Source organism: Manis pentadactyla, chromosome 9, assembly GCF_030020395.1.
Source record: "Manis pentadactyla isolate mManPen7 chromosome 9, mManPen7.hap1, whole genome shotgun sequence".
Classification (NCBI taxonomy): domain Eukaryota; kingdom Metazoa; phylum Chordata; class Mammalia; order Pholidota; family Manidae; genus Manis; species Manis pentadactyla.
In genome coordinates this window covers 18,554,842-18,582,766 of record NC_080027.1, presented here as the reverse complement: position 1 = coordinate 18,582,766, position 27,925 = coordinate 18,554,842, and the positions used below count along the sequence as shown (strand labels likewise).

At 41.0% G+C, this 27,925-nt stretch overlaps 1 protein-coding gene across 3 annotated transcripts; it reads left to right on the top strand.

Moving 5' to 3' along the window:
• The first annotated feature begins 1,828 nt into the window (after positions 1 to 1,828).
• On the top strand, positions 1,829 to 27,925 carry LOC118909764 (olfactory receptor 9Q1-like). 3 transcript variants are annotated; one of them, XM_057507056.1, is made up of 5 exons: positions 1,829 to 1,918; positions 9,148 to 9,324; positions 9,461 to 9,662; positions 19,822 to 20,044; positions 26,689 to 27,925. In XM_057507056.1, exons 4-5 carry the CDS (start codon positions 20,002 to 20,004, stop codon positions 27,636 to 27,638), a joined length of 993 nt encoding a protein of 330 aa, XP_057363039.1. In that variant the 5' UTR covers positions 1,829 to 1,918; positions 9,148 to 9,324; positions 9,461 to 9,662; positions 19,822 to 20,001; the 3' UTR covers positions 27,639 to 27,925. The 3 variants fall into 3 exon arrangements, with proteins under 3 accessions (XP_057363039.1, XP_057363040.1, XP_036736401.2); XM_057507057.1 differs by lacking the exon at positions 1,829 to 1,918 and having other exon boundaries at positions 9,008 to 9,324; XM_036880506.2 differs by lacking the exons at positions 1,829 to 1,918; positions 9,148 to 9,324; positions 9,461 to 9,662 and adding an exon at positions 11,289 to 11,526.

The following is a 27,925-nucleotide window of genomic DNA, read 5'->3' as shown; positions in this document are numbered from 1 at the left end:
TTGCTCATTTTACAAAGCATTTTGTTGTTGTTGAGTTGTGTGAATTCTTCATATATTCTGGACACAAACTTCTTCTCAGATATATGATTAATAAATATTTTTGCCCATTCTAGGGGTTGCACTTTCACTCTGTTGATAGTGACCTTTGAGGCACAAAAGTTTTTAATTGTGATGAAGCCCAATTTGCCTATTTTTTTCTTTTTTTGCATGTGCTGTTGGAGTCATATCCACGAAATCATTGCCAAATCTGATGTCATCAAGTTTCCCCCTATGTTTTCTTCAAACAGTTTTGTAGTTTGAGCTTTTATGTTTAAGTCTTTGATCATCTTGAATTAATTGTTATATATGGTATAAGGTAAGGGTCTAGTTTCATTCTTTTGCTTGTGAATATCCAGTTGTCCCAGCACCATTTACTGAAAAGAGGCACTCAGCTAACATTTGCTGAAGTCCTTAATACAGTGAGAGAAGATATGTTATTAAAAAATCACATGATTGACAGGAAAGGACTCTCAACTTATTGTCAGGCCCACCCTTCTTCCTTCTCATATATTGTTGGCACCTTATTTTTTAAATTAATTAAAAAATTTGGTATCATTAATATAAAATCACATGGGCAATATTGTGGTTAATAGATCCCCCCATTATTAAGTCCCCACCACATACCCTATTACAGTCACTGTCCATCAGCGTAGTAAGATGCTATAGAGTCATTACTTGTCTTCTCTGTGCTGTACTGCCTACCCTGCGCCCCCCCCTACATTATGTGTGCTAATTGTAATGCCCCTTATTCCCCTTCTATTGGCACCTTTTTATCAACAGAGCAAATTAAACCTGGGATGGTCCCAGGTACTGTCGCTAAACAGCAACTGCGCCTTAAAGTTGCTATTGAGAAGGTGGTGTTTATCTGGGTATGAGGAAAATGGAACTTTCTAAGCCAGGATTCCTGCCTGGCCTTGATAGCACCTATCTGTGCATTTATCAGATACTTACCAGTGACAGAGCCGCTGGTCAGTCACAGGAGCACCTGCCCAGGGGAGGGGTAGAGAGAAAACACCCATTCACTCCTCTCCCTGTGTTCCTGCTACGTAATTGGTCAGGCACCTGCCAGTCACCAGAGACCTGCCCACAGAGTTCCTCCAAGAGCACGGGAGCAGGGAGATTGGTGCACTTCCGGGAGAGTGGGGAGGAAGCCTTGGAGTGAAGGAGCTCCTGGAAAATTAAGCCCAAGCACGGGAACAGGGAGCTTGGAGGTGGGGGAGTGAGGAGAGACTGAAGCCTGCTGCCTAAAGGGTTAAACTTGTGCTGGGGAGCAGACCCTGTAGCTGGCCTGGGAAATGCATTCAAGCCTTGGGTACCAGGCTGTCTGTGAGCCCTGTGAGAATAAATGTAGTAACCCCTTTCCCCATAACTTTTTGCCTTTGCCTTTATTTGGGCTCCTCAAATTCAGAAAGAACTTGCCCCAGGTGGGGAACCCCCTCCTCCCAGAGCTACATTCAGGGGGGGATGCTCCTCAAGGAGGGAAAATCCATACCTGCAGGAGAGTGAAAGACAATTTGAAATACTGTCAGCAGCATGAATATAGCTCTCATAATACAAATGACATAGAGTAAACCTCTTCTATTTGTAGCTTGTGAGGCTGTCAGGGCATTAGAGTGAAGCCCTGGATAAAGGGTGTGAGCGAAACATGCTAGGGAGACCTAGATCTAGTGGAGTTTATCTCATAGCCATGTGGACACAACTGGTCTTTGTTGAAAAGAGATATTTTTCTCAACAAATGTGGATGATGTGGTCAGTGAATTAGTGTCTTGTTTCTATTTCTTTACAATGCATGGAGCTACCCCAGGCCTCAACACAACTGTCTTGGTTCTGATGTGACTCAGCTTCATCAGAAGCTCCAGGTGTCTGCATTTCTTTTCAGGTTAGAATCATCATATCCTATAGATAAGGGAATCTGGACAGGAAGACATCTTGTTTAGGAGCCTTGCAGGGACATTATGGAGTAAACCACACCATATCTAAAAAAGGATATCTAAAAAAGACCAAGACAAGCTTTGTGGAAATCCTCTAGGCCAGGAAAACAGTGGTCCTGAGTCCTGGAAATTATAGATTGAGTAGAATCAAGAGTGTTGGTATGAGGATCTGGGAAGATGCAGGTGTGAGCTAGTTTTGGAAGCTATGATGGGATGGGGAATTGTTTGGATGAAAAAACTAAGGATAGGAACAATTAAACTACAGAATCAGAGGATTTAAAATGAGCTAATCGCTGTATTCCCTGTGGAAGGGCAGTTTCAACGCACAATGAACAAGAACACCAGCTTCTCTACACACTAAAGGCACTAGAGAGTATCATTTAAAAATATCATGGCCAATATGTACTTGGAAAATATCTCATTATTTTAATTTGTATTTCTTTCATTATCAATGAGTTTCAGAATTGTCTCACTGGTTTGCATCATTTATACTTCTTTTGTGAATTTTTTATGTGCTTTGTCGATTGATTTGTAAGAGTAATTTGTATAGTGGGGGAATCAGTCCTTTGTCTGACATTTGTGTTGCAAATATTTTCCCAAGTTTGTCTTTTTGAGTTTGTTTATGGTGCTTTCAGCCTCCAAAAATGTTAAAATTTGATGTAGTTAGATTTATCCATTTTTTCCCTTTTGTAGCTTTGAGTTCTCTTATTGTGAAGAGCTAAGCTTCTTTAAGATAAATTATTCACCCATGTTTTTCTTTAGATTTATTAAAATTTCATTTTCTTCTTATGTTGAAACTCTTGGATTAATCTGTGACTTATTTTGTGTACATCACTGTGTAAGTTACCTTTCTTGGGGAGATGGCTGAGGAACGCTGTCTTCCCGCTAGCACGTGAGCTTCCAGAAGGCAGCCACTGAGCCTCCCATGCCTGCTGGTGTGATGCCAGTGCACAGCACAGCACTGGGCATCTGTAAGTGTTTAGCAAACACTCCTTTCATTAGTACATGAATTAAATTCTGGATGATAAAGGGACGAGCTGACTCCATCAGGAGGGAAACCTTCCTCTCTGGATTTTATATTTACAAAGGGATCAACACAGAGTGGATCTTGTCCAGAAAATAAAAACCAAGATGGTGAAGGAACTAGAAACCACCTTCGACAAGGAATGGGGGATGCTGACTTTGGAGAAAACTCAGTGGAGTATTTCTTCCTTCGTGTACTGTGAAGGAGATACCCTAGGGGTAATGGTAGATGCTTAGGTTTTTAGAGTTTAAGGAAGAGCTCTGAAATGAACTGCTCCAAGAGAGAATGGGTTCTCTTTGGAGATGGGGGTGCCTTTTCCCTACAGGTGCTCAAGCATACACTTGTGGGATTCTTGGGGATTGTCATAGAAGATTCAAGCATCAGGAGCTAAGCAACTGAACAATATGGGCAACAGTAATTCAACAGGGAGGTGTGGGGAATGATGGGAGAAGCCCTGTTCTGTCTAGAGGAGTAACTGCCTTCCGCTCTAACCAAGTGTGACCAAATGCTACAACAAGATGCTCTTTTCTTTTTTTCAAGGTTTGAAATTGAATTTTTTAAAATGGGAATTTTCTTGACTTCTAAAATTCCATGTGTACCAAGCAAAACATTTGTGTTGGCTGGATTTCTCTTGTGACTCAGCCCTTTGCAACTCCTCAGCTAAGAGGGGAATTATCTAGATAGAGTAGCACTGTTTCTGGACTAGATGACCCTTTAAAACTTTTCTAACCTTGGCTCTTTGATTTCCTGAGCTGTAAAAAGGTGAAGGATTATTAATAGTATCACTATATCACTAGAATATGACTCAGCATATGAGAAGAGCAGATGGGATGGAAGAAGAATTAGGATTTGACAGAAGGAAGAGGGTCTCTAGTATTAGTCTGCTACGTGCAACCTATCATTCATTTTATGGCAATAAATATTCATTGCTGATAATAACAGAGGGTGAGGAAGTCACATAAGCAAGTCTGAAGAGGACAGAAAGAGACAAAATATTTGAAGTGGAGAGAGAGAGGGACACTGATAGAGAAAAAGAGAGAGAGAGCGGGAGAGAGAGAGGGAAGGGAGAATGGAAAGCAGTTTTGGACTGAAACTCTGTGTGCAAAAAGGAAAATTAAGAGTATGAAGCCTATTCTCAGCCCAGTGGTCTGGCTACACAAGGCCTTCTGCAGGCTGAATCATTCACTAATAAGGTGGAGTGTTTGGGCTTAGCAACAAAAATCAATGTGATGGATTTTTTGTTCTATGATGAAGCTGAGAGATTCTAAAAGGGATGGGAATTGTTACTGCTTTTCCAATCCAGCATGACCTCATTGCATCTTTTTAACCATTATTGGGATATTGGCTGAATGCTCAGTCAAGGAGAGATGGCACCTGTGCCCGAAGGATTACCTCACTGGGGCTCCTGACCATCCTTTCTGCAGAATGTTAAGAAGGGATTCTTTCGGAGAAGTCAGCCCCCTGCCTAGCCTCCATCTCCCATGAAGTCTTGGCCCCACCTTGGTGGGCTCCGCAGCTGTGTAGAGCCACATGGCAGATGCCACCAGAGTCCCTCTCCTATCTTACTTACCTCCTCGGCTCTAATGGTTCCCGCACAAATCACCTATGAGATTCTGACTGTAGATACTGGCCACTCTTTTTCTGAAGATTTGCCCTCTAGCTTGGCAGGCTGGGAAGTAAGGTCCTGAGGGCAGTCCTCAAGCAAAAAGCAAGGACAGACAGGACTACTTGGGGGAAATCACGGAGATAGGCCACCTCTGAGGTGTGCTCCAGGCTGTCCCCCAGGGGGCCCTGCGGGTCTGAGCCTGAGTTCACAGTATCAGGAGGCTGCTTATTAACATGCCCTGTTCTCACTTCCTTCCCTCCTCGATCTTATTCCCCACTTCCCTACCTTCACTTCCCAAAAACACCTCCCAAGAAAACCACTTGTTCTCACACCTGTCTTAGGGTCTGATTCAGGGCAGATCCAGTCTACCTCAGGCAACTGTTTCAGAATGACATTGCCCCTATCGTTAAGGAAAAAATACTACGGGCATTTACAGGACAGCAAATTAATGGCCTAATCAAGAAGATAATGCTTAAGAGAGGCTTTTCATTATTTTGTAGGATTTTGGCCAGTTTTCTTTACAAGGAATTGATGTGATCGTTGGAAGGGACACCAGTTTATTTCTCAAAAACAAAACATTTATTGCTGTCCTATTCTAATTTACCACTGGGGTAAATCGGTTTTGGGAAATTCAAGGAAAAGTCAAGGTCATGTCCGCAGGGCCTTACAGAGGGAAGAACACCGATGCGCATGCAAAACTGCCTGGGATCTCATGGCATCGGTTGCCACATAGTGTGGGGCCGTCTTTACATTCACTCGCTGAAACGTTCTTCAGAACTACTTTGTTAGCAATTAGTTCACATTACATGCTGTTATACAGTCTTTCCCTAATCCAGACCAGTGTTCTTGGTCAGTGAGATCTTTCGATATTAATTAAAAAATACATCCATTCCTCTGCGACATTAAAGATATTTTACTCATGACCATATGGCTTAAACAGGTATTTTATAATGCATTTAACAAGTGGAACAATATTGTAATAGCCTTACAGTTTCAGATATTTTGGAGACAAAGAAAATAATCTATACTTCCTTCCTCTGTCTCTCTCTCTCTGTAATTCTCTCATCTTTTTCTGTCTGTCCATCCCTCTCACTCTGTATCTATCTATCATCCATAGCTGTCATCTGTCTATATAGATACAATGAAATGTAATGTATATGTAACAACTATCTATCAATATATATTGCATATATATTTGCATATTTGAAGTGTATGTATATCTAATATGTATTTGATAATTTTTGGTCAGTTTCCTGGATGGCAGAGCACTCTATGTAGAGTCAGTGCCTTACAGTTTCAGTTGCAAAGGGCCTGTGAAACTATCAGCCCATGAGAAATAGGAGGACTCAGGGTGCTGGAGAATAGGGAAAAGTTGAACTTCCCTACAGGATAACTATGCATTTTTCTCCAGTAACCTGTGAGCCCACCTGATGATCTGGAGTATATGGTTCAGTTGCTCTTAGGGTGAAGATGGAACCCTGAACATGGCTTGTAAGACTGTACCTAAGGTGGCCCCAACCATCAACTACTCTATGTTCACTTTGCACCATTGCTTCCCTTAGCAAAGCCCTGGTCACACTGGTTCCTTCCAGTCTCTCAGATACATGATCCTGGCCAATCCCAGTCCAGCGCTGCCCAGGTCATCCATTCTGCTGCTTCTACACACCTTCTTACCAGGACTGCTCTCACTGACATTTGGATCTCAGCTCACTTCTTCAGGAAGCCTCCCAGGACTTCCCTGATGGAGTCACATGAGCCTCTTACTCTCTCTTAGCTATGTAGATCTCTCCTTTGACACAAGTGAAATTTCACATTTTTCAATGATTATTTAATATTTAATTACTGTCTATGACCACAACTGGAATATAAACTCTACCAGGACAGGGGTGGGATCCCTGTTGCCCATTCTTGGATCCTTATTCTCTGGTAACAAAAATAATGGTTGAAAGGAAGGAAGATAGAAAGGAGATTATGTAATGGTTGGAGAAGTATCTGCTTAAGGCTACAAGTCGGGCTTGAAAGTTCTGCTATGTGATGACTTGTTTTCTTGCCCAGGAAAATCTGGGTACTGCAGTTTCGATGTCCAGTAGCCTCTCACCACCAGGTCTTGATAAGGCTTGGAAAACAGGTTGGAGGTGTTTCAAAGGACTGTGAGAGCTTCATGTTCTGAAAACAGAAGATACGAGTAGGTAAGTGTAGGGACTGATGCTCTTCGGAGTCCTTCAGCTAGATGGCTAATTAGAGATCCTCCTGCCTTCAGTCCTCACTCCCCATCTGACACCCTCTCGGGCTCTCTTAGTGGTGGATTATTAGTTGTGGCAGATGGAACGCTACTCAAGGTAGTTCCAGGAAACTGGGAGATTTTATGGTAAAGACCAAACAGGCAATTTCATGGACATGGGCCAAACTGCAGTTAGACCTCACGGGCCCTGGACTCCGGAAGCTACCGGGAACCAAAGCTTCATCCCCATGTCTCAGGGGTGCTGTGGTCTGACTCATCTCTGCCTCAGTCTGGATTTCCGGGTTTCCTTTCAATCAACTTCCTCTCTAAGGACTCAACGTGGCCACCAGCCCTCAAATATACATGATGAAGTTCTCACCATGAAAGTAACCATCAGATATGTATTTCTTGGTAAAATTTCCTGGAGAAATAGTGTGGGTCATCTGGCCAGACGCACTGTTGCTAAGGGAAGCATTGTGCACAGAATATTCAGATGGGGCTTGGGTCATGGGATATGAGCATGGCTGCCGAGGTCTGCTGCGGCTTAGATGTTTTTCATAGGGACGGTTTTAAGAGAAGTAGCTCATGTCATGGGGCCAAAATCATGTCTATTACACAGTTGCGTAAAGAGTCCTTGCTGCATCACATGCCTTTGGGCAGATTGCCAAGGTTCATAATGAAGCTCTCGAATGCTTTCTCCTCTAACTCCCAGCAATGGGTACACTGTGACCCAAAGGAGAGACATGAGTGCTTAATAACCAAGGAGGTCCCACCTCCATGGACAAGTCCACTAGAACAGGGGAGGCCCCCTGACTCAAGGTGAGCTGTTTTGGGACCCCACTGCAAGAATTTGATATTGCAACTATAAAAGACCAACCGTTCGAAGGCGCTAGACCTGTAGTATGTATGACTGGGAGCCGTGGCTGGCCATATTCTGCATGTGGACTGAGTTGCAAAGGCAGCAACTTTTCAGAGGTAGGGTAACGTGGAGCTGATGGTTAGAGAGAAGCAGAGAGGAGCAATGAAGTCTGGGTTTCCGAGAGCTCTCCAGGACATGTGCTCCCTGAGTCTGGCTGCATCCTTGCTGATGGATTATGTGAGAATCCCCTCAGTCCTTGCAATAAATCCTTCCTTAAGCATCTTTTATTCATGTGAGCTGGTTTCTGATACTTGTTTCCAAATATCTTAACTAGTACAAAAATCAGGAGTGTCAGGAGTAAACTGCAAAACCTTGAGAAAGAATGTGTTGTCATCCGAGACAATGAAGGGGACAGTGGGCACTTCCCCATGCTGGGACGAGACGCGGACATTCCTGAGTATGAGCTGGCAAAGGAATTGTGGACTGTCACCTGTTATCACCAGGGACTCAGACCATGTGCCTACAGAAACGGAGGCATTAGGGGTCTTGTTGGCTAAATATCAGGATCTCAAAGTATTAGTTCCTCCTGGCATCCTTTGGTAGACAGCCACAAAATAGAAGCAAATTTTTGTCCAGCCATCCCATGTGAGGAAAAACAGAGTCCATATAGCCAAAACTACAGATGTCTAGATAAATAAATTAATAATTATAATGGCGATGACTTGGAGGAATCGAAACATCTTTAACAAATCCTATTCTCCCTGCCTAAACCTGTAACAGATCCCCTTGTGTAGGCAGCCAGCCAGGAGTCTTTTCATGGAGAGCCTCCTGAGCCTATGTGGAACCATTAATTTATATCCTGGAGAAACAAGAAAATGAAGGAGTCTTGAGGAAAACTCCTAGAAGTTATTCTAACTCTCTTCGTAACTGTGAGATGTGCTAACATGCCATTATTGCCATCAGTCACCAGTAATAAGTAGACATAATAAGCAAAAATGTCCTGACTTCTTTGAGAAAATTCACCTTCCTCTAGAAATATTCTATTTTGCTTGAATGTGTTTTATGTCATGATACATAGAAAGAGTATCATTCAAATAATGGGTTGTAAAGATGGTTAGGCTCAGATGGGGTCAGTGAATACATGCTATTCAAATTGTTTCAGGAGCCAGGAAGAGGCAGAAGCCTTGCATTAGTGAAGCTGCCTGCGCTACCCTCTGGTAGTTGGAAAAAAGACTTCCCTGGGTCTCTGAAAGCTAGGACACCAAAGTGAAGGGTCGTTTTATTTTCTGGCACTGGAAGGAGGCAGGAAAGGCAAAGGAGTCAGAAAAATATCGACAGTGCCAGCTGGTAGTACTAAGAAGATAATTTAATACCTTTTTTCTGAAAAATATAAGAAAGATGAAATAGTAATTTCTGTAGTTTGTGTTTCCTATATGCCAGGAGAGATTCCAATGACATGTCTTTAAGGGTGCTGGTGTTGGGTGAATGACCTTGAGCAGCCTTCTAACCACCCCCACTGCCTTGCGCCTGAGTTACTGCTTCTGCAGAGTGGGGAGACTCACATCATCTCTGTTCTTAGCAGAGCTCTTCTCAGGGTAAAATAGATGGGACATCGCTCTGAAAGGTCAAAGGTACCCTGCAAACGTGAGAGCTTAACAATTTTTCTCTTGTAGAAGGGATACAGTGGGGAGAAGTAAAGGAGCAGCCTTGATTAGGGTTTATATAGGGGTGAGGAGGACAGACAATAAATATAATAAGTAAATGTCATGTTACTTTAAAGGTGCTAATTCCTACGGAGTAAAATAAGGCAGGGCAAGGAGAATAGCGAGTTTGCCCTTTTAAGTGTCAGCATTCAGCTTAAATGTCACATCCTTGGAAATCATCTCCCCTGGATTTCTAACCTGGTGTGGAAATTATCGACTGCATATATGACCTACATCTCACGGTAACCTGTTTGTGCATCTGTATGTGTGTCTCTGTGTGTAAGTTTCAGCCCTGGTTTCCAGAGCATCTTCCACAGTGAAAAATAACAAAATAACTGAATGTGCAGGTGGCTCCCACCTGTCCCCTCCCTGGTCTAACCTTTATCAAAGGAATTTCTTTCTGACCTTGTTCCTTTCCTTTTTCTTTCCCGGACATTTTGAGACTCATAAAAAATGCTTGGGCATCAGATGCTAAGAATAATTGCCACCATTTCTCAGCTGCAGATAGCCGGCTAAGGTCATGCCAACCTGCAGGCTGTGCCAATTGCTTCTCCAGGCTGCACACTCGTCCTCCTTATTTTCCCCTAGGGTTTCTCTTGTGTTCACGATTAAATGGAGAAACTTGATAAAGCCCTGACCCCAGAAGGGCAAACTGGTGGCTACAATGGCCTTGTCTCTCTGTAGGTGAATAGGTTCCCATTTTATGGTCTCTGGGTAAATCACAGGGGGGAGCCCTGTATTTACCGAACGTCTTTCTCCCTGGTCACAGCTGACGGAGGCAGAGCTTATGATGCACAACAGAGGAAACTGGACCCTGGAAGATGGGTGACCCCTCCTGGGACAAGTCAGAACTAGAATTCAGGCTCTGTCAACTATTGTTAGTGATGGCCCAGCAGGGCACATGCTCTTAGAAATGGGGACGGAAGAGAAACCTTTTCTATTCCCACATTAAAGGTGCAACGTGAATGTAAGGAAGCCCAATATCAGTGGGGACCCAGGTCAGCCATTGATTGGATGTAATGGTGTCAGGCAGAACATGCTAGTGGAGTCTTGCACTGGAGCCAGGAGCCCACAGGAGGTAGATATTTCCCCGCCCTGCATGTGCTTGGAAGGATGGACATGTATGAGTTTATGGAAATGACAGGGAAAGAAAAGATAATCATGAAATGAGGATCCTTCCAGCTTCTTGTCTGCCAGTGGCTTAGTCATGATACAATTATGTATCTTAGTCATGATACATGATACAGTTCTCATACGACTTTTGTTGGAGTGGGTATAAAAAAACAGATGACCAAGTGGAAGCTAAGCGAGGTTAAGAGATTTATGCAGGATCACACAGCCAGGCAAGGATGCTGGTGGGGATGTGCAGGGGATGTGGATGAGGACCCAGGTGTGGCTGCCCCATCTATGCCTGTTTTTCTTCACTGTCAGTCTGAGATTACAATCAGCGGAAGAGCAGAAGTTTGTGAGCCAAGAAACAACAATGAACAAGGAAGAGAAGAGCCCATTTAGGGAAAGGTGAAGTCGGTTTCAGGTGAGGAAGCTGATCAGGTTCATCCGGTCCACACCCAGCCCAATGCTGCCAAAACAATTTTGTTCACTTGTCATGTGCACAATGGTTCAGTTTAATATTGACCTTGCCGCCCAAGTGCTTCTGGTAATATCAAACATTCTCTCTGAAGTCAGAATTCTGCTATGCTTCCCTTTATTAATTAGCAAAAATACCTAGCATCATCATTTGTCACATTAAATTATAAAATAGTTTCTTTTTGTATGCTGTTTCTTCGGTCAGACTCTGAATTCCTTGCAGACTCTTGAACACACCAGGGATGATCTCACCTCAGGACCTTTGCACTTGCTGTTGCCTCTACTAGAATGCCTCCTTGAGATGCCTGTATAGCTTGTTCCCTTGATTCCTTCAAATCTTTGCTCAGATGTCACCTTCTGATGGGGCCTCCCATGATGGTCCTATTTAAAGTTGCAAACAACTTTCCTAACTTGCTTTTTTTGCACAGCCCTTGTCACCATTTGACATCATATGTTGTCCTTTTGTGGTTTATTTTCCATCACCTCACAATTACACGAGGTCATGAGGGCAGCATCCTGCTGTGTCCTCAGTGCCCAAAACAGTCCCTGGCATACAGTAAGTTCCTGATAAATATTTGTGAAATAAATGATGGGTGAACGAATGCACTGTTCTGGGTTAGACACATTTATCACAGGTCCTGGCACCTAACACAGGCTCTGACTATGGAATGAGAGAAGAAAGTCTTTGTTTCATCTTTGTTTCTTCCAAGGATTCCATTTACAACTATCCTGATCATTTACTGTTACCTCCTGACTCTTTAATTGTTTTTGTGAAGGACTGTGTTGGCAGTAGTCTCTCCCATGTCCAGGACCCTCAAGTAAATTTTGCACACATTATTGACCTTTTATCTGATTCTCCAAATAGACTTCTCTGCACTTCCTCACTCTCTTTTGAAATACACAAACTACTTATTAAGGTCTCTTTCTTCCCAGGGGACCTTGGACAGGGTCCATGTGAACCTTGCTTCCAGTACACTGACTGACACTTAGTAGACAGTAAATGAGTGTTTGTTGACTGAAGAGGCCAGGTATTGTTAGCAGTGCCAAGGAGAGATTAAAATATGTTTGTTTTCTGCAGGCACCCAAGTGAGCAATGCTTCAGGGAAAACTCCCCTCAGGTCCCTCTGTCACACATCTTCAGACAAACCCCTTCTCCTAAATATTCAACATTTAAAGAGTTATATACCTCCTGGGATTTTAAGATTGACATGGGGATTCTACTGCCTATTCAGAACAAGAAAATTATAAAACACTGTCCAGATTTCTCTATATCTAAAAATTGCTTCTTTTATGTCTTTCCACTTGAATGCAACAGGCAGAGATGGTGGGTCAACAAAAAGCCCTTTTGGGCTAAACTGTTAATGGTAGTAATCCTACTACTACTGATAGTTACTGACTTCTCTCCTGTAGAGATAGTTCTCTCCTAATAGATGAGATCTGATTAAATGATCGAGTATAGAGCCTAGGATTCTCAAATATTTTTGTTAGCATTTTATCAATTCCTGTGATTTATGTTTTTAGGTATTTAGTCTTATTCCTTTAAAGACTTTTTTGGGTTTCTTACTGCAAAATGAATACATTTTTATTGTGATAAAATTAAAGGATTATATATGTGTGTGTGTGTGTGTGTGTGTAAAAAGGGGAGAGAGTCTCCCTCCTTGTCCCTCTGCCTCCCACACCCAGAGAGATAACCAATGTTGCTTTTGCATAATTATTTTCATACTCATCAAACATCTATTTATATTTAAACAAAAGTTGTATTGTATTTTATATCATTTTCTGCAACTTGCTCTTTTATTTTACATTATGGTATCCTTGCAACTCACTAATTACAGGTATGTTTTCTTCTCATTAAACAGCTGCAAAGAGGTCCATTGTCCAGAGATACTCTTATTTTTCTATCTATTCCCCTAATTCCTTCCAAAGTCAAATAATGTTGGAACAAACATCTTTGAGCATAAGCAGCTTTGTGCTCATGGTGAGATAAATGGGAATAAGTAGAATCGCTGGTGGATTTGTCCCAGGTCAGTTAGATCAGGTGGACCCCTGTTTCCCACAATTTCCTTGCATAGTTTTGGTTCAGTGTGGGCCACAAGAGACATTTTGCATGAGTTTGGAAGAAGGAAGTGTATGAAGTAGATGTTACATTCCTTTTAGGTTCTGAAACTGGTGCAGAGCCCCAGGGGTTTGGAGAGAGACAGACTATTCTCAGACCTTGTCACTTACCTGCTGGGTCACTGGGTTGCCACAGGTCCAAGCCCAGACTCCTGACCCTTCAGGTCCTGTCAGGTCACCCCCAAAGCTTCTCCAGCACCTGGGCCAGGTACAAGGTTCACTGCTGTCTTTCTCTGCTCAAAGTTTATAAAAATATTCTCTCATAATTTTGTAAATAAGAAAAATAGGTAATTTTGCTCCATGTAAAATTTACTTTTTGATGTGGTATGTGAATTGTCCAGATACTATTTATTGGTTTCTTTACCCATTAATTTGACACTTCATTTGTATATCATATTCCACATTTACTTGAGTTTGTTTTCAATATATTCTCTGTTCTTCTTTCACAGATATGTTTTAACCCTACCATCGTATTTAACTTAATTTCTTTAATTTCTGAAGCTTTTGGATTTTATTTTGATATCTGTTAGGGCAAAATACCTCAGTCTTTTTCAGAAACGTCTTTGCATTTCTTATGTAACCAAAATTCTAGATTAAACCTTAAGACCAACTTGTAATGTTTTATCGGTCCTACTGTTGCAATAACTCATTGGCTTAAAGCAATAAGCTTTTGTTACTGCTCTTGAGTCTATGGGTCAGTTAAATAGTGTTTCTGATTTTAGCTGGGGAAGCTCATGTGTCTGTGGTCAAGTCTGGATCAGGTTATAGCTTGGTTAGGTGTTCACGTACTTGGGGTTGGCTGGCTGTAAGCAGCTGTAGGCTGGGACAAGTGGATTTTCCACTGCATGATGTCTCAAGTTTGTCCATGTGGCAGTGGCAGGATCCAAGAATCAGAGCAGAAGTGTGCAAGGTCTGTGGAGGCTGAGCCTTCTGTAGAATGTCACCCCTTCAGCTGCATGCTATCATACAAAAATCATAAAACAGGCAAATATTCCAAGAGTGGGGAAAATCTCTTTAAGTGTGGCACCTACAATCACATTGCAAATGGATGCTAAAGAGAAGCCCTGATTAGAGTCGTCAGTGCAATCATGACACAACCAAGCACCATGAGCAAAAAGCGCATTGGATTGGACTTGCATTAAAAAAATAGATTCATGAGAAGTGACATTTTTACATTATTGAGTTTTCCTGTCTAACAATATAGTAATTTTTTCCTATTTATACAATTTCTTCTATTGGTTTTTATAATTTTCTTTATATAGGATGTTGTATTTCTTATTAAGTTGGCTCCTAAGTGGTAGCTGTCATTTTGTAACCGGTATGAATTAAATTTCTCTTTCATTGCATTGTCTAATCCATTGTTATTCCATAGAAACATAACATAAGCCATAATATGAGCCACAGACATAATTTAAAATTTTCTTACGGTCACATTGATAAATAAATAGAGGAAATTCATTTTTCACAACATATTTTATTGAACACTATCTAAAATACCATCATTTCAACATATAAATGTATAACAATTATTAAAATATTTTATATTCCTTCGTGCCTCATATCGAATTTACCGAGTATCATAATTCTTCCAAGTGGTAAAGATACCTCAAGACAAATGCTGGGCATAGAAGCCACAGGGCATAAATATGCAAAGAAGTAAAAAGCTAACCTTTTCAAACAATAAGGCTTCCCTCTCACTTACCAACTTCACATTTCCCTGTATGGCCCCGGAAGATGACTGGTTAGCCAGAGACGGGTAAGATTCCTCAAGGGAGGAACAACCTAAGACAGGCACAGTCGCAGGGGGGCCATCAGGTGAGAAATTGGGGATCAACAGAGGTGAGGCTTAGAACCTCTCCCCACCTGTTTTGAGAGAAATCTTCTGCATACATGGATGTTTTATTGCCCTTGTCTAGCTTGGATTAACACATAGTCTACAGGCACACACCTGATCATCTACATTAGCTCTCTTACATCACTAAACTAAGTTTTCTACCTTTATCTTGTATCTACCTACCACTTCAGCATTTTATTAAAAATAATAATAAAGGGAGAAATGTGGGATCCACATATAAATCAAGTATAAAAATCAAACGAATATTCATATTTGACCTGATTGTTTATAGTTCATAATGCGTGATCAAAACCGAAAGTTTCTGTGATGACTGCCCTTGCACTGTTCACCATGTAAGAACTTATTCACTATGTAAGAATTTGTTCACCATGTAAGAACTTGTTCATTATACTTTAGAAGATTGGAAAAAAAAAAAAATAAATACTAAAAAAAAAAAACAAACTGAAAAAAAAAGAAAAAAATATTTTATATTCTTTTTCCATATTAAGTCCTTAAAATCCAATATTTACATTAGAATACCTCTTAACTCTGGCTAGCCACATATTAAGTGCTTAATAGCTTCATGTGAAGCTACTGTCATAATGGACAGCACGACTTTAGTGTTACAGCTATTAGTTTTTAAAAATGTTTTTCTTGCATACAGGCATCGCACTGAAATATTTTATTAGGTTGTGATGATTTTTCAGTTGGTTTTCTGGTTTTCTACATTGGCAAAACATAATCTATAATTTATAACACTTTCACTTCCATTAAATTTTTTAACAATTTATTTAGTGTTTACAATCTGTTGTATTGCTTACAACCTCCAGAAAGACGTTAATTACTGTGAGGGGCAGCTATTTTGCTCCATTTGTGATGTTAATGGAAACGCCTTTAGTATTTCATCATCCATTATGGTGTTCTGATGATTTCCAAATACAGCATAAGGAAATCTATTCATAATTTTTAAACTTGCTATTTTTGCTGTTTATATTTTTAGGCAAAGAATAAGTGTTAAATTTTATCAAATGCTTTTTTGGCATCTATGACTATGACCATATGATTTTCTCTTTTAATATATAATAAAAATAAGTCACATCAATTGACATTCTAACATAGACCTGTCCTTGGATGAAATCTTAAGTTTATTTGTTTATGCCAATGAAGTCAATTTGCTAATTTTTTACTCCAAAATTTTGAATAGATAAGTGAGATTTTGTATGCTTTTATTTTGGTTTTCATATTAGTGTTTTCATAACTATTGTGTATTCAGAGTATTTAAATATCAGAAGAATTATCTGTTACTTGCAAGTTAAAAAGAACATTAGCATAAAAGCCTATTCCAATGCTTTTGATAAGGGTAGGGCATTGACAGCATTTTAACCCTATTGGTGTATTTGGTTTTCTATTTCTTCTGTATTCATTTAATAATTTATCTTTTCCTGAGAAATAAAGCAGACATGTAGATTTGCAAGTGTACTAATATAAAATTATATAGGCTGTTTACTTATAATTTTTATTATGCAATATTTTAATAACCCAGAAAAACATAGAGAATATTCTGATTAACACATGTACCCACTTTCCAGGTTTGCCAAATCTTAACATTTTGCGATGTTTGTTTAATATTTTAAAAGGTAAAACAGCACTGATGCTCTAGAAATCTTTGCATGCCTATCTCTGATCTCATTTCTTTCTTCTCCAGAGATACTCTTGAATTTGATATTAATATTCCCACACATGCTTTTATGTTTTTACTACATACTCATGCCTCCTTAATCACCCACAGTTTATTTGTGTTTATTTTAAAACTTCACATCTATGGTGCCATAGTGTTCATAATGTTCAAATCTCTAGTAATTTGTTCAACATAATGATTTTGAGGTTTATCCATATTGATATATGTACCTCCAGGTCATATTTAATTTTTTGTTAATGTGTTATATATGAACTGCTCTTCTTTATAATTTAAAATTGCCTAACAAGCTGTGTTTTTCTCATTTCTCAGTCCTAATGACACTTGTTTATTTATTTTGTTTCTTTTTTACCCAATCAACTGGCAATATGTTTTCCATTGCATGCATTTCCATTGTATTGCATTTCAAAGATACTGGTTTTATTTACCAGGTCCATTAAAAAATTTGTCTTTTATATCATTGTTTTATCTTCCCCTCCCCCTTCTTTCTAGCTTCAAGTGTGTGTACACTGTAATATATGCTTACAACATGTTTCATTTATTTAGCTGTCCATATCATCTAACAAATACATTTGCAAGTCTAGTTCTTCTCCTTTGCCATTATTGCTACAATTACAGGTTTTAATATATACTTGTCAGTGTCAGTATTTCTAAATAGCTCGAAATTTCAGGATAGGTTCCATTTTACCTCAAGTGTAACAGAGTAAGCTATTTCAATGTCTCAAAATGGTTGATCTTCTTTTTGGCCTTTGTTAATTTCAGAGTGTCTTACATTGTAGTCAGAGTATGTGTCTTACGTGATTAATTAACATTTAAATGATAGTTTGGCTGAGAATTGAATTCTATATTCAAAGTCATATTCTCTCAAGTTTATAGACATTTTCTTTCCTTTGGCTTCTGTTGTTCAGTACAGTGGATAAAAATTTGATGGTAGTCTATTTCTTGTTCTCTTACAGATCATTTGTTCTTGTTGTTTTATTGTTCTCTTTCAGGAATGTGTATTATAGTCATTCTATTCTTGAGTCTATAAGTATGTCTTATTTCCAATATTGGTATCAGGATCTTCATGAGCTCTTTGGAGCTGAAGGTTTAAGATTTTTTTTTAAGGTCAAGGAAATTTCCTTCTATTATTTCTTCAATTGTATTATGCTTCCTGTATATTCTTCTTGAACTTTTATTAAACAGACATTTCTCTTTTGTGCCTCAAGGTTTTTTTCTTGACTTTTGTCTCCCCTGCTGGCATTTTTGCTTTCTATTCTGTTAGCTGTAATAGTTTTCTAATTTATAGTCTCAATACAGGTGTGCAACAAAAATAACTTCTTAAAAATTCATTTTAACTGAACTCAATATTTTTTCCACCGAAGGCCAAAAAAAAAAAAAAAAGAATCCTTTCCAATCTAAGGCAACTGAATCACTTTCAGTTTTAAACATGGCCCATTCAGAATTGAAAAAATCCATTCAAAATTCTCTCTCCTCTTTATTCCCTGGGAGTGATCTACATTCCTAGGGAATGTGTGTATCGTCCTGGCATCGGGAGTCGGACATTCAATCCAGCTAATTTCCTCTGTTCTCATTGTCCTCTGTGCAGAGGTAGCTAGTGCTCTCTGGTTCTCATTGCCATATGCTTGTATCCATTGCTATCCATGTTCAAGCCGTGGCTTCTTTCTTGAAAGACAGACTCGATGTTCTCTTCGTATGGCCCTAAGTCTCCTTTGGTTTCCCAGCTCTCTCATCAATTTTTTATACTGAGATGTCAGGATTCTGTGAAGCTGTTCTTGGTTCCTCTGCCTAGATACCTCCATCAGCCATTGCTGGTGTGTTGCTCTGCTTCCATATTGGATACAGAGAATCTCTAGAAGTCTTGTCACCACCCTAGGAAGTGGGGCACAGATGTCCTCCCTTCTGGATATTTATACAAAATAAGATAAGAACTTATATCACATACTTAACCCCTCTATGACTCTTCTCGGGTTTGGGGTGAATTGGGCCACTGACTCCTTCTTAGCAACATCTATAATCTGTTTGGAATACCCTCTGATTGCTTGCTGATAACATCTTTTTTCCTTTTAAGTAAGAAAATGACTCTATCATAGCGTGAATTTTAGGTTCATAGTATACTTTCTGCTACCTGTTTTCCAGGATTGCTTTTTGTATGAAAAGATCCATTTGGGGGAATTTCAAGGAAAATCTTTTATTTTTCAACATAGTCTCTTTTGCAATTAAAATCTTCAGTGGTCAAGACTATTACTTTTAAAAAATGCATTACAAATATCTATTTAGAAATTCAACTGGTTCCCTTAGCCCAGGATGTTTCAAGCCCAAAGGAAAAGTGAATGATGGGTAATCATTGCTTCCTAAATCATGGAGGTAAAAACAAGGGCTATAAGGACCACAGGGTATTGGGTTGTGGGAATAGTTGGCAGTGGTGGATAGTCAGTGCTTAAAAATCTCAAAATATTACTTGACTGAAGTTAGGGTCTCATCTTGAGAAATATTAGTTAGATTTTCAGAAGTGTTTATGGTAATTTTGTGGCCATTGTCAACCTCTGCTTTATGTGACCATCGTGACTCCCAAGATGTCTGGCAGAAGCTGAGACTTTATACTTAGAGGGTTTGACAAATGTAATCTTATCTACACATTTCACCTTCTCTCTCTCCTTCTGTGGCCCTCATCTATCGAATTCCTCTTCTGTGAATTCCCATTGCTGCTGGCACTGACCTTGAAGGGTAGCTTCCTTTAGCAGTTGCTGCTATATGTGATTTCTCTCTATGTGCTTTCTGCTACTATACATGCTTTGCTCTCCATATAATTCTGACTGGATTAGCTGTGATCCTGTTCCCTTACCTGTTAATCAAAAAGGCTCTCTAAGCATCTGCAAATCAGGTTGCCAGGCAAAAAACTGCCCTACCTTTGCCTCATATTTAACTACAGTTGTGTTGACCTTTGTGACTCAGCATTTATCTATGTATGCAACACTTTAGGCAAGTCCCTGGATGGTGAAAAAGCTGTGACCATGTTCTATACAGAAATGATCCCCAGGTTGAACTTTCTTATTTTATAGGCTGAGGAACCAGGAAGTGAAGGAGGCCCCAAGACAAGCTCTTAATAAAGCCAACTTGTACTAATTATCTTCTCAGCTCTGCAAAATGCTCATCAAAAGACTCCTCCGTTCACTAATCATCTGGCCTCTCTTTATCATTTGCAGGTCTTTGCAGCACACAAGGGATGGAAACAGGCCCCAGAGGTAAAGAATCTTCCAGTAAGGAGTTTCCCAAGAAGCCTGCCTCTAGGAAAAGCAGTGAAAGACAAAGACAGGATATCAACAAAGAAATTCTGTCTTTTAATGGGGACAAATATTGATAAAGATTTGGAATGAAATTATGTAATGGCATCTTTCTATATTGACAGAGAGTACTGCACTTTTTGGGGTGAGCATTTAATGATGTAGATAACTGTTGAATTGCTATGTTGTACACCTGGAACCAATTATATATCAACTATATTTCAATTAAAAAATACATAAAAAATTAATGCAACAGCAACAACAGGGAAGGTTGACATCAGCAGTAACATTAATATCAAGCTAGAGAAGAGCAAAATGGGATAAGGAGATGAAGAGATGACAATTGCATAATGGATTTATAAGAACTACCATCCAAAGAAAAAATACTTTATCATCTATGAGGATATCTCCTTATATGATCATAAATATTACATTTTGCTTGAGTGCCTTATAATTTTAAGGGAGAAGTTACATGGAAAGTGCTTGGCATGGTGCCTGGCACATAGTGGGCACTCAGGTATGTTGGTTATTTTTGAAGTCATAGCCATTATTATTAGTGGTTTGTACATTCATTAAGACCCAGCTAGAAAGTTTTACTGCTATCTTAAAGTAACCAGTCGGTGTGAACTCTACAATGTCATTGAATGTGTAAATATTCAGATAGGAAGTAGGAAGAATGGTTGAATATGGAAAGTGGTTTGGGAAACACCCTTCTGATGGTGAAGATCAGGCTACCTTACTGAAGACTAAATGTACCTACTCTCGCTTATTTCTCTTTCATTTAATTTCTTCCATTACTTTAAGAGGTTGGTAATGTTCCCAATTTACAGATGAGGAAATTGAAGAACAGTGAGATTATGCCTATTTCCTGAGATCACACTGCTAGAAAATTAGGAGCAAGAATTCAAACACAGCCAATCTGATATCAGAATTCATATTCTTGACCAATACTTATAATGTCTTTCTTCTGGTTAACTCTAAGGGATTAGAGAATCCTAATTGGAAGAGAAAAGGCTAAATAGAAGTCATCTACATTTAGGATTAAGGTACTTGAGAGTATGAAAAGATCTAATAGTCACAGTATTTTCTAAGGGCCACGAGGCACACTCCCCACCACGGAGAAGACTCATGGCCTGACAAGGCACATTTCCTCCCTCAGAGTAGGAGGACATGGCAATATTTGCCCAGTAGGATTTCAGAATTGCTATGGATCAGTAACTTTCATGTGGCTGCCATTCTTCCCCCTCTCTGATGGCTGTGTTCATTTTGGTTATTCAATGTAGTCTGGGTATTTGTGGGGCTGACAGATAACTCATCTTTTTAGTTCTTAGTTCTCTAGACCAAGGGGAGCTGCATGTGGACCTGATAGAGATAATAAATTCCTAGACTGATCCCAATGATGTAGCTTTTTGAAATTGTTGGGAGGTGGTGGTGAGTGTATCTTACATGTGATTGGGGGGAATAGGATATGAGTATTTATGGACAACAAGGAAGAATAGATTATTGTTTGGAAAACATTCTCACTAGTCCTCTCCCACTGTAAAATATACTCCTCTGCTCCAAGGACTTTCTTTGACCATGTGACTTTCTTTGGCTGATGGACTTTAGCAGACTTGATGTAAGCAAACACTTGAAATGTGCTTTTATAATGGGGCTTTCCCACTTGTACTTCTGCTGTTGTTGGAGGAACGTCCTGGGTAGCTTTGACTGTGCACTAATGAGAGACACATGAAACAAGTCAGGAGCCAAGCCTGAGCTTGTTCGAGCTAGTGAAGCCCTGCCTGGATAAACCAAATCCTGGCTGACCCATAGACCTATGAGTGTGAGAATAAATGCTTACCATGTGCCACTAAATTTGTGGGTGTTTATCACACCACAGTAGCTAAGTCAATGTTCCATGGCTGAGTACTTTTGAGAATTGCTGCATAATATATACTTCATTTTGGAAATTTGTAAAGTATATTGTCTTACTGAAGTCTCCAAGAAATCCTTTAGTAAAGACAATTAGTTTAACTTCACATAACCCCATTTCCTAGATGTCTTTGAGCACTGAATCCTTTCTTGTTATGTTAAATCTAAAAACAAGAAAATTAAATGTTAGCTGGGGTTTGACCCAATTTTCTTCTATTAAAGAGAGAAATTCCTCTTTGCTGAGGAAAATGCCTTAAAGGACATTTTGATTATGAAATTAAGAACCTCTAATATATCATCTAAATGGAAGGCATTTGGATATTAAAGATTTAGATTGTGATGTATAACAATATGCAAAGAATTTTGAGTCTTCTCCCAGTGGAGTGAGTTGGAATTTGAAAGACTAGGGAACTGGGGAAGAGAGATATAAATACGATTATCTCGACAAAGAAAGAGATGGGTTCGTATGGTAACAGGCAGGCTTAAGGTGACAGTGAGGAGCAGCCAGTGACAAATTCCTTGTGATGGGAAGTTGCTGGGGAATTTAGAGCCCAATGACATCAGTTATTCAATTCTAATTTGTGCAATACTATGAACTCTTCAGTTTTCTTCAATTTCTTTATTATAAGTCTGTTACCCAAACAAACATTATTAATTTTACTTTAGAGAAGGAAGGAAAAAGAGAAAAAGTCATGCTGCTTGCTCGGTGTGATGTGGTACTGGAAGGGCGAGTGGTCATGGGAAGATGGGAAGTCGGCCCCAGAATAAAGGACGCTTTAGTGGAAGCAGGAAAATGGAGCCATGTCAATGCAGTTGTCAGTCCTTGAGTGTCCTTGGACATTTTGCCAAGGTGTGTGTGTGGGGTGATACTAAAGTTTATACTGCATGAAGAATGGCGGCGTGGCAGAGATTTTAGCCCAAACATTTGCAAAAATATCCTTGTGATCATGCACATTTTCTAGCACCCCTTGAAGTTATGTTGAACCCACATGAGTGGATTCAGGTCTCTGGGATGTGGGTGGAGTGAGGCAGACCACTTCCAGGCCTGGTCCTTAGTGATGTCCTACATGATCTTTCCCTGCTCTTTCTCAGCACCAGCAATCTTGAAGGCCACTTATTCTAAATGTGAGGTCTACGAGATGGAAGAGAACTACCTAGCTCATGCTGGATTTGTCTTGGGCAAAAGCAAACTTACTGTGTAAAGTCGCTGTGATTTTATGATAATTTGTTAAGACAACATAGCCCAGAGGACTCACCTCTTCATCCAATGAGCTCTGGTGTGCCTGTGTGTGCATGTGGTCACAAAAAAATGTCCTCTTGGGCAGGAGGGGCTGGGGGCGGGACAGAGTCCATTAGCAGCCAGTGTGCACAGGACAGACAAGATTTCCAGCCCACCCACCAAGTAACTATGCGACCTCGGGCCCCTTTTGCCCTCTCCTCATCAGTACAAACGAGGAGTCCTCTTACCTCTCAGGCCGCAGGGCTCTAGTAAAGACAGATGAAGAGAGTGCTTCGGAGTGGTTAAGGATACTCGGCAAGTGTTAGATCTTAAGTTGACTTCCCTATGTTTTCTTTTCCTAAGGAGGGGGTCAACAGGAAAGACATGGATATCGCTAGATGACTGAAAGGCACTCGTTAAGCCTGCCCCCTGGAGGTGCCTCCGGGCAGCCTTCCCGTTTCCCCCGTATTTCCTAGTACCGGTGCTCTGTGAAGCCCTATGACAGACAGAAGAGAAGAAAATCAGTGATGCTGGCGCTGTCTGTGTTTGAAGTTTCGTATTTTGTTCATCATAGATTTTTAACATTTATAATATTACATTATTATTTGCATCGTTGACTAACATTTTTGGCAAAACCTTAATTTTTGTACCCAAGGCAAGTGCCTTACTTACCTCACCTTAGTCCTGGTCTTGCCTACCAGAGTCTCACTCACTGCCCAGGAGTAGTCACACTGATCTCTTCTGAAGAGTTTTGCTCATCACGTCCCCTCCCTGATGTCCACCCTGTCTATCACCTCCTCTGGGAAGCCCTCCATGATGTATCCCACCTGGAAGTAGTCTTGCCTTATACTACATCCCTAGAGCACCTTTGGGACACTTGTCTGAAGAATTTAGTACTTGTTATTTTGAAGGGTGGGTAATCATCTTACCTATTAAGTTGCACATTCCTTCTAGATAGGCATTGTGTTTCTCCTTTTGGAAGGGTTTCTTTCATTCTGTATCTCTTGCTCTTTGTTTAGAATCTTAGCACAGTGATAAATCAATGAACTATATGGTTTCATTTTCTCTTGGTTCTCATAATTGTTGAAGAGAACGGTTTTTCTGGTGTGCTCCATTTTCCTTATTTCCTTTTCTGAATAGAGACATGTTGAAATTCAGTGACTTAACAAAATGCCTGTGAATTTGGGGCTATAAAAACCACCACAATGTCAAAGATGCAGAGAGGTGTAAAGGCTATGCCAGCAAGAACTTGCCAATTTCTCCTCTGGGCAACATCCCGGGCTTTTGTTTTCTATAAAAGTTAAAAAAGGAAAAGGAGAGACTTAATGAAACATTTGAAGGCAGGGAGGGCAAACTTAAAAAGACACAGTGTGTCTCGTTGAGGTCTCTGTGTAAAGTCTCCAGTGTTTCCTCCCGGATAATGTGGACCAAAGCTTGTGTTTGCAAAGCACCCTTCCTCCAGGACATGTTCCACGGTGATGTGGCAATGGGCACCACTTTTGACATTGTTGTGACTAGAGAAAATAAGCCAGAGACATGTCACTCCTCCAGGGACCAGGCAGAACTGGAGCGCAGAGCGCCTAGACCCCACTCAGGGGCTTTAGGAGCTGTGGTTGGGCTCAGGTGCCTTGCTAAGAAGCCAGATGAGCAATAATTGCCTTTCCTTAGAGACCACTTCAGCCATCGGCTGGGGACTTCAGAGCTTTTGTAGCAACAATTAGTGTCTTCTCCAGAAGGGATTTGTGCTGGAGCCAGGAAGCCTTAGGAAGAGGCTGTTCTGCAATTACTACCCCAGCCTGCAACTGAGCAAAAACCAGGGTGAGGAATATATCTTAACTAGATTTACCAGATCGTGGAAACAGATTTAGGCAAGAGAGAGAAGAAAGAGCTTGACAAGCTGATGGCAAGGGACTTGAGGATGACATGGCACAGGGACTGTTTTCAGACAGCTATGACATTAGTGTCCCCACGTTGAGTCACCACTTCTTCTGTGTGCGAGGGGATGTTGGAGAGGAGGAAGGATGATGAAATCCCAAGAGATTAAGTAACTTGTTCATGGTCATAACTGAGCAGGTACAGGAGGACAGGAGCCACCTAGGCCTCCCTCCACCCAGTGCAGTGATCTCTCTCCGCCACACTTAGGATGCTTCTCCAGGCAGTGGAAAAGAAATGACCTTTTAGAGACAAAGGAAAACTAGGGGACAAAGAGAGAAGAGGAACGGCCAGGGAAAGGTGGAGTGGAATTCAGGTAAGAAAACAGATTCTCTTGGTTTATGCACAGTTCAGATCATGAGATCCAGTTTCTTTTATTTATCATTTCCCCCAATATGTCAGTCCAACACTGGACTAGCTGCCAAAATCAACACTTTAAAGATGATCTGATATCTTATTTATCCTGCTGTACTGCAGCTCTGCCAAAGGACTTTCTATCCATTAGCACAAAGTTTCCATCAGCCTCAGAGGTGAATAGACTGCAGTGCTGGGATTCAAGCTTGTCTCCTTAAAGACAGACGTTTTCTGGGTCCTCTCAGTCTGTAGGAGTGAGGCATGTGGAAGCCTGTTATCAGAGAAATAGTGCTTCTGTGTGCAGTTTTGTTCCTAATGATAGTCCCACTTTTGCTAGCCATGCAATCTTGGGCATGTTACTTATCTCTGTCTCAGTTTCCTCATCTTTAAAATGAGGATAATAAAAGTTTCTACCTTCTAAAGTGGATGTGGGGATTAAATGAGTTAATGTATTAATCACTTAGAGTAGTTCCTATCTAGGCATTTCTACTATTAGGACAATATCAGTTCTTACAAAATCTATATTTGGTAAACTAAGGGGCTCTGATTAAGACAGCAGTTTTTGGTTAAGTAAGCACAGTGTTAGGTTGAAAATGGGAGGGTACACTCAAGCCTGGCTTATTACCTTTGTGAGCATTGATCGATCTTAATGAGTTCTTAAACTTTTGTTTTAAAGCATTTTATGAGACCTAAAAAGAATCACTTAAGCACTTATGAGTAAGTAGGGGAGATCTCATGGAGGGTATTTGCCCGCATGCTGAGGGGTCTTCGTGATATCCTGTCCTTGATGGGGTTCCACGGCAGGACTTTAAACAGGAAGATCAGACATGGTCAAATTAATGTCTTAGAAATATCACTCTGGCCACAGTGAGGAGGATGAATTGTCAAGAAGCAGGTATGAAGGCCAGGAGGGATTTTGGTACACGGCTGCTGTCTTGAGCCAGGCAAAGGCTGAAATAAGGGAGAAATGAGGGAGGTGTTGCGGTCATCATACAGAAAAAGAGGCAGAATCCTGAGGAGGGTCTTCCTGCTGCAGGCAAGACCCCATGGATCCTCCCTGATTGGGGCGATAGGGACCTTGGGGTTAAGGTGGTTATCTGACTTGCAGGGGCTCACATAGCTAGTTAGCAATAAAGGTGGGAGACTGTGCGCTTCTGATCTGAAAATGTTTATCTGTATCAGTGTTCCTGACACACTCAGATGACTCTGTGTCACAGGACTTCCTTGAACGTAGGAGTTGAGACCAGTTATTTCAGAAGCTGTACACAGCACCTGGCATATTTTGTCCATAGCACATTTTCAACAAGTGTAGCTAGAAAGACAGTTTAGCTGTCTTTTAGAGCATCCTAACTTGCTTCTCCTCACCCTCTCAGATACCTCTGGCTACATGGCAGAGAAGAACCTGACCTTAGTGACAGAGTTCCTCCTCATCGCCTTCACAGGCTGTCCTGCGCAGGCAGTCCCTCTCTTCCTCCTGTTTCTGTTTATCTATCTCATCACCTTGTTAGGGAACGTGAGCATGACTGTCCTGATCTCTGTTGATGGCCGGCTCCACACCCCGATGTACTTCCTTCTGCGTCACCTGTCTTTCACGGACATCTGGTACTCATCTGTCACCGTCCCTCAGATGCTGGCCGTGCTGTGGGAGCACGGGGCAGCTTTACCCTACGCACGCTGTGCAGCCCAGTTCTTCTTCTTCACCTTCTTTGGTGCCATTGACTGCTACCTCCTGGCCCTCATGGCCTATGACCGCTACGTGGCCGTGTGCCGACCCCTGCTTTACGTCACCATCATGACGCAGAAGGCCTGCTGGGGCTTGGCGGCCGGGGCTTATGTTGCTGGTTTCTGCAGTGCGTTGGTGCGGACGGTCACTGCCTTCAGTCTGTCCTTCTGTGGGGACAATGAGATCAACTTCATTTTCTGTGACCTCCCTCCTTTGTTAAAGCTGACCTGTGGGGACAGCTACCCCCAGGAGGTGGTGATCATTGTGTTTGCCATTTTTGTCATCCCTGCCTGTGTGGTGGTGATCCTGGTGTCCTACCTGTTTATCATCGTGGCCATCATGAGGATCCCCTCAGTCGGGGGCCGGGCCAAGACCTTCTCCACCTGTGCCTCCCACCTCGTGGCTGTTGCTTTGTTCTTCGGCTCCCTCATCTTCATGTACCTGCGAGATAACACGGGCCAGTCTTCACAAGAGGATCGTGTGGTGTCTGTGCTCTACACAGCAGTGATCCCCATGCTGAACCCCCTCATCTATAGCCTGAGGAACAGGGAGGTGAAGGAGGCCCTGAGGAAAATTTTCAACAAAGCCAAGTTGTCCTAACCATTTCTGACCTCGGAAAATCCTGAGAATCTGGATTGCTGGCATTCCAGACACTCATTATTTATAACACGCTCAATGTTCAAATGAATGTGAACCAGAAGTTTTAGTTGTGGAGAGAGAAAGGAAGAAAAGGAAGAGGCCCTCTGAGAAGAGACTGGGGTGAGAGCTCAAACTGCTAGGACAAAGGCCAAAGGACCTGAAGTTAGATCCTGTGTAATTCCGATGTGGCACACTTCACAGGTGTGTGGCAATCAAACAAGTTATGTGGTTTTTGCCAAATGTTCTCT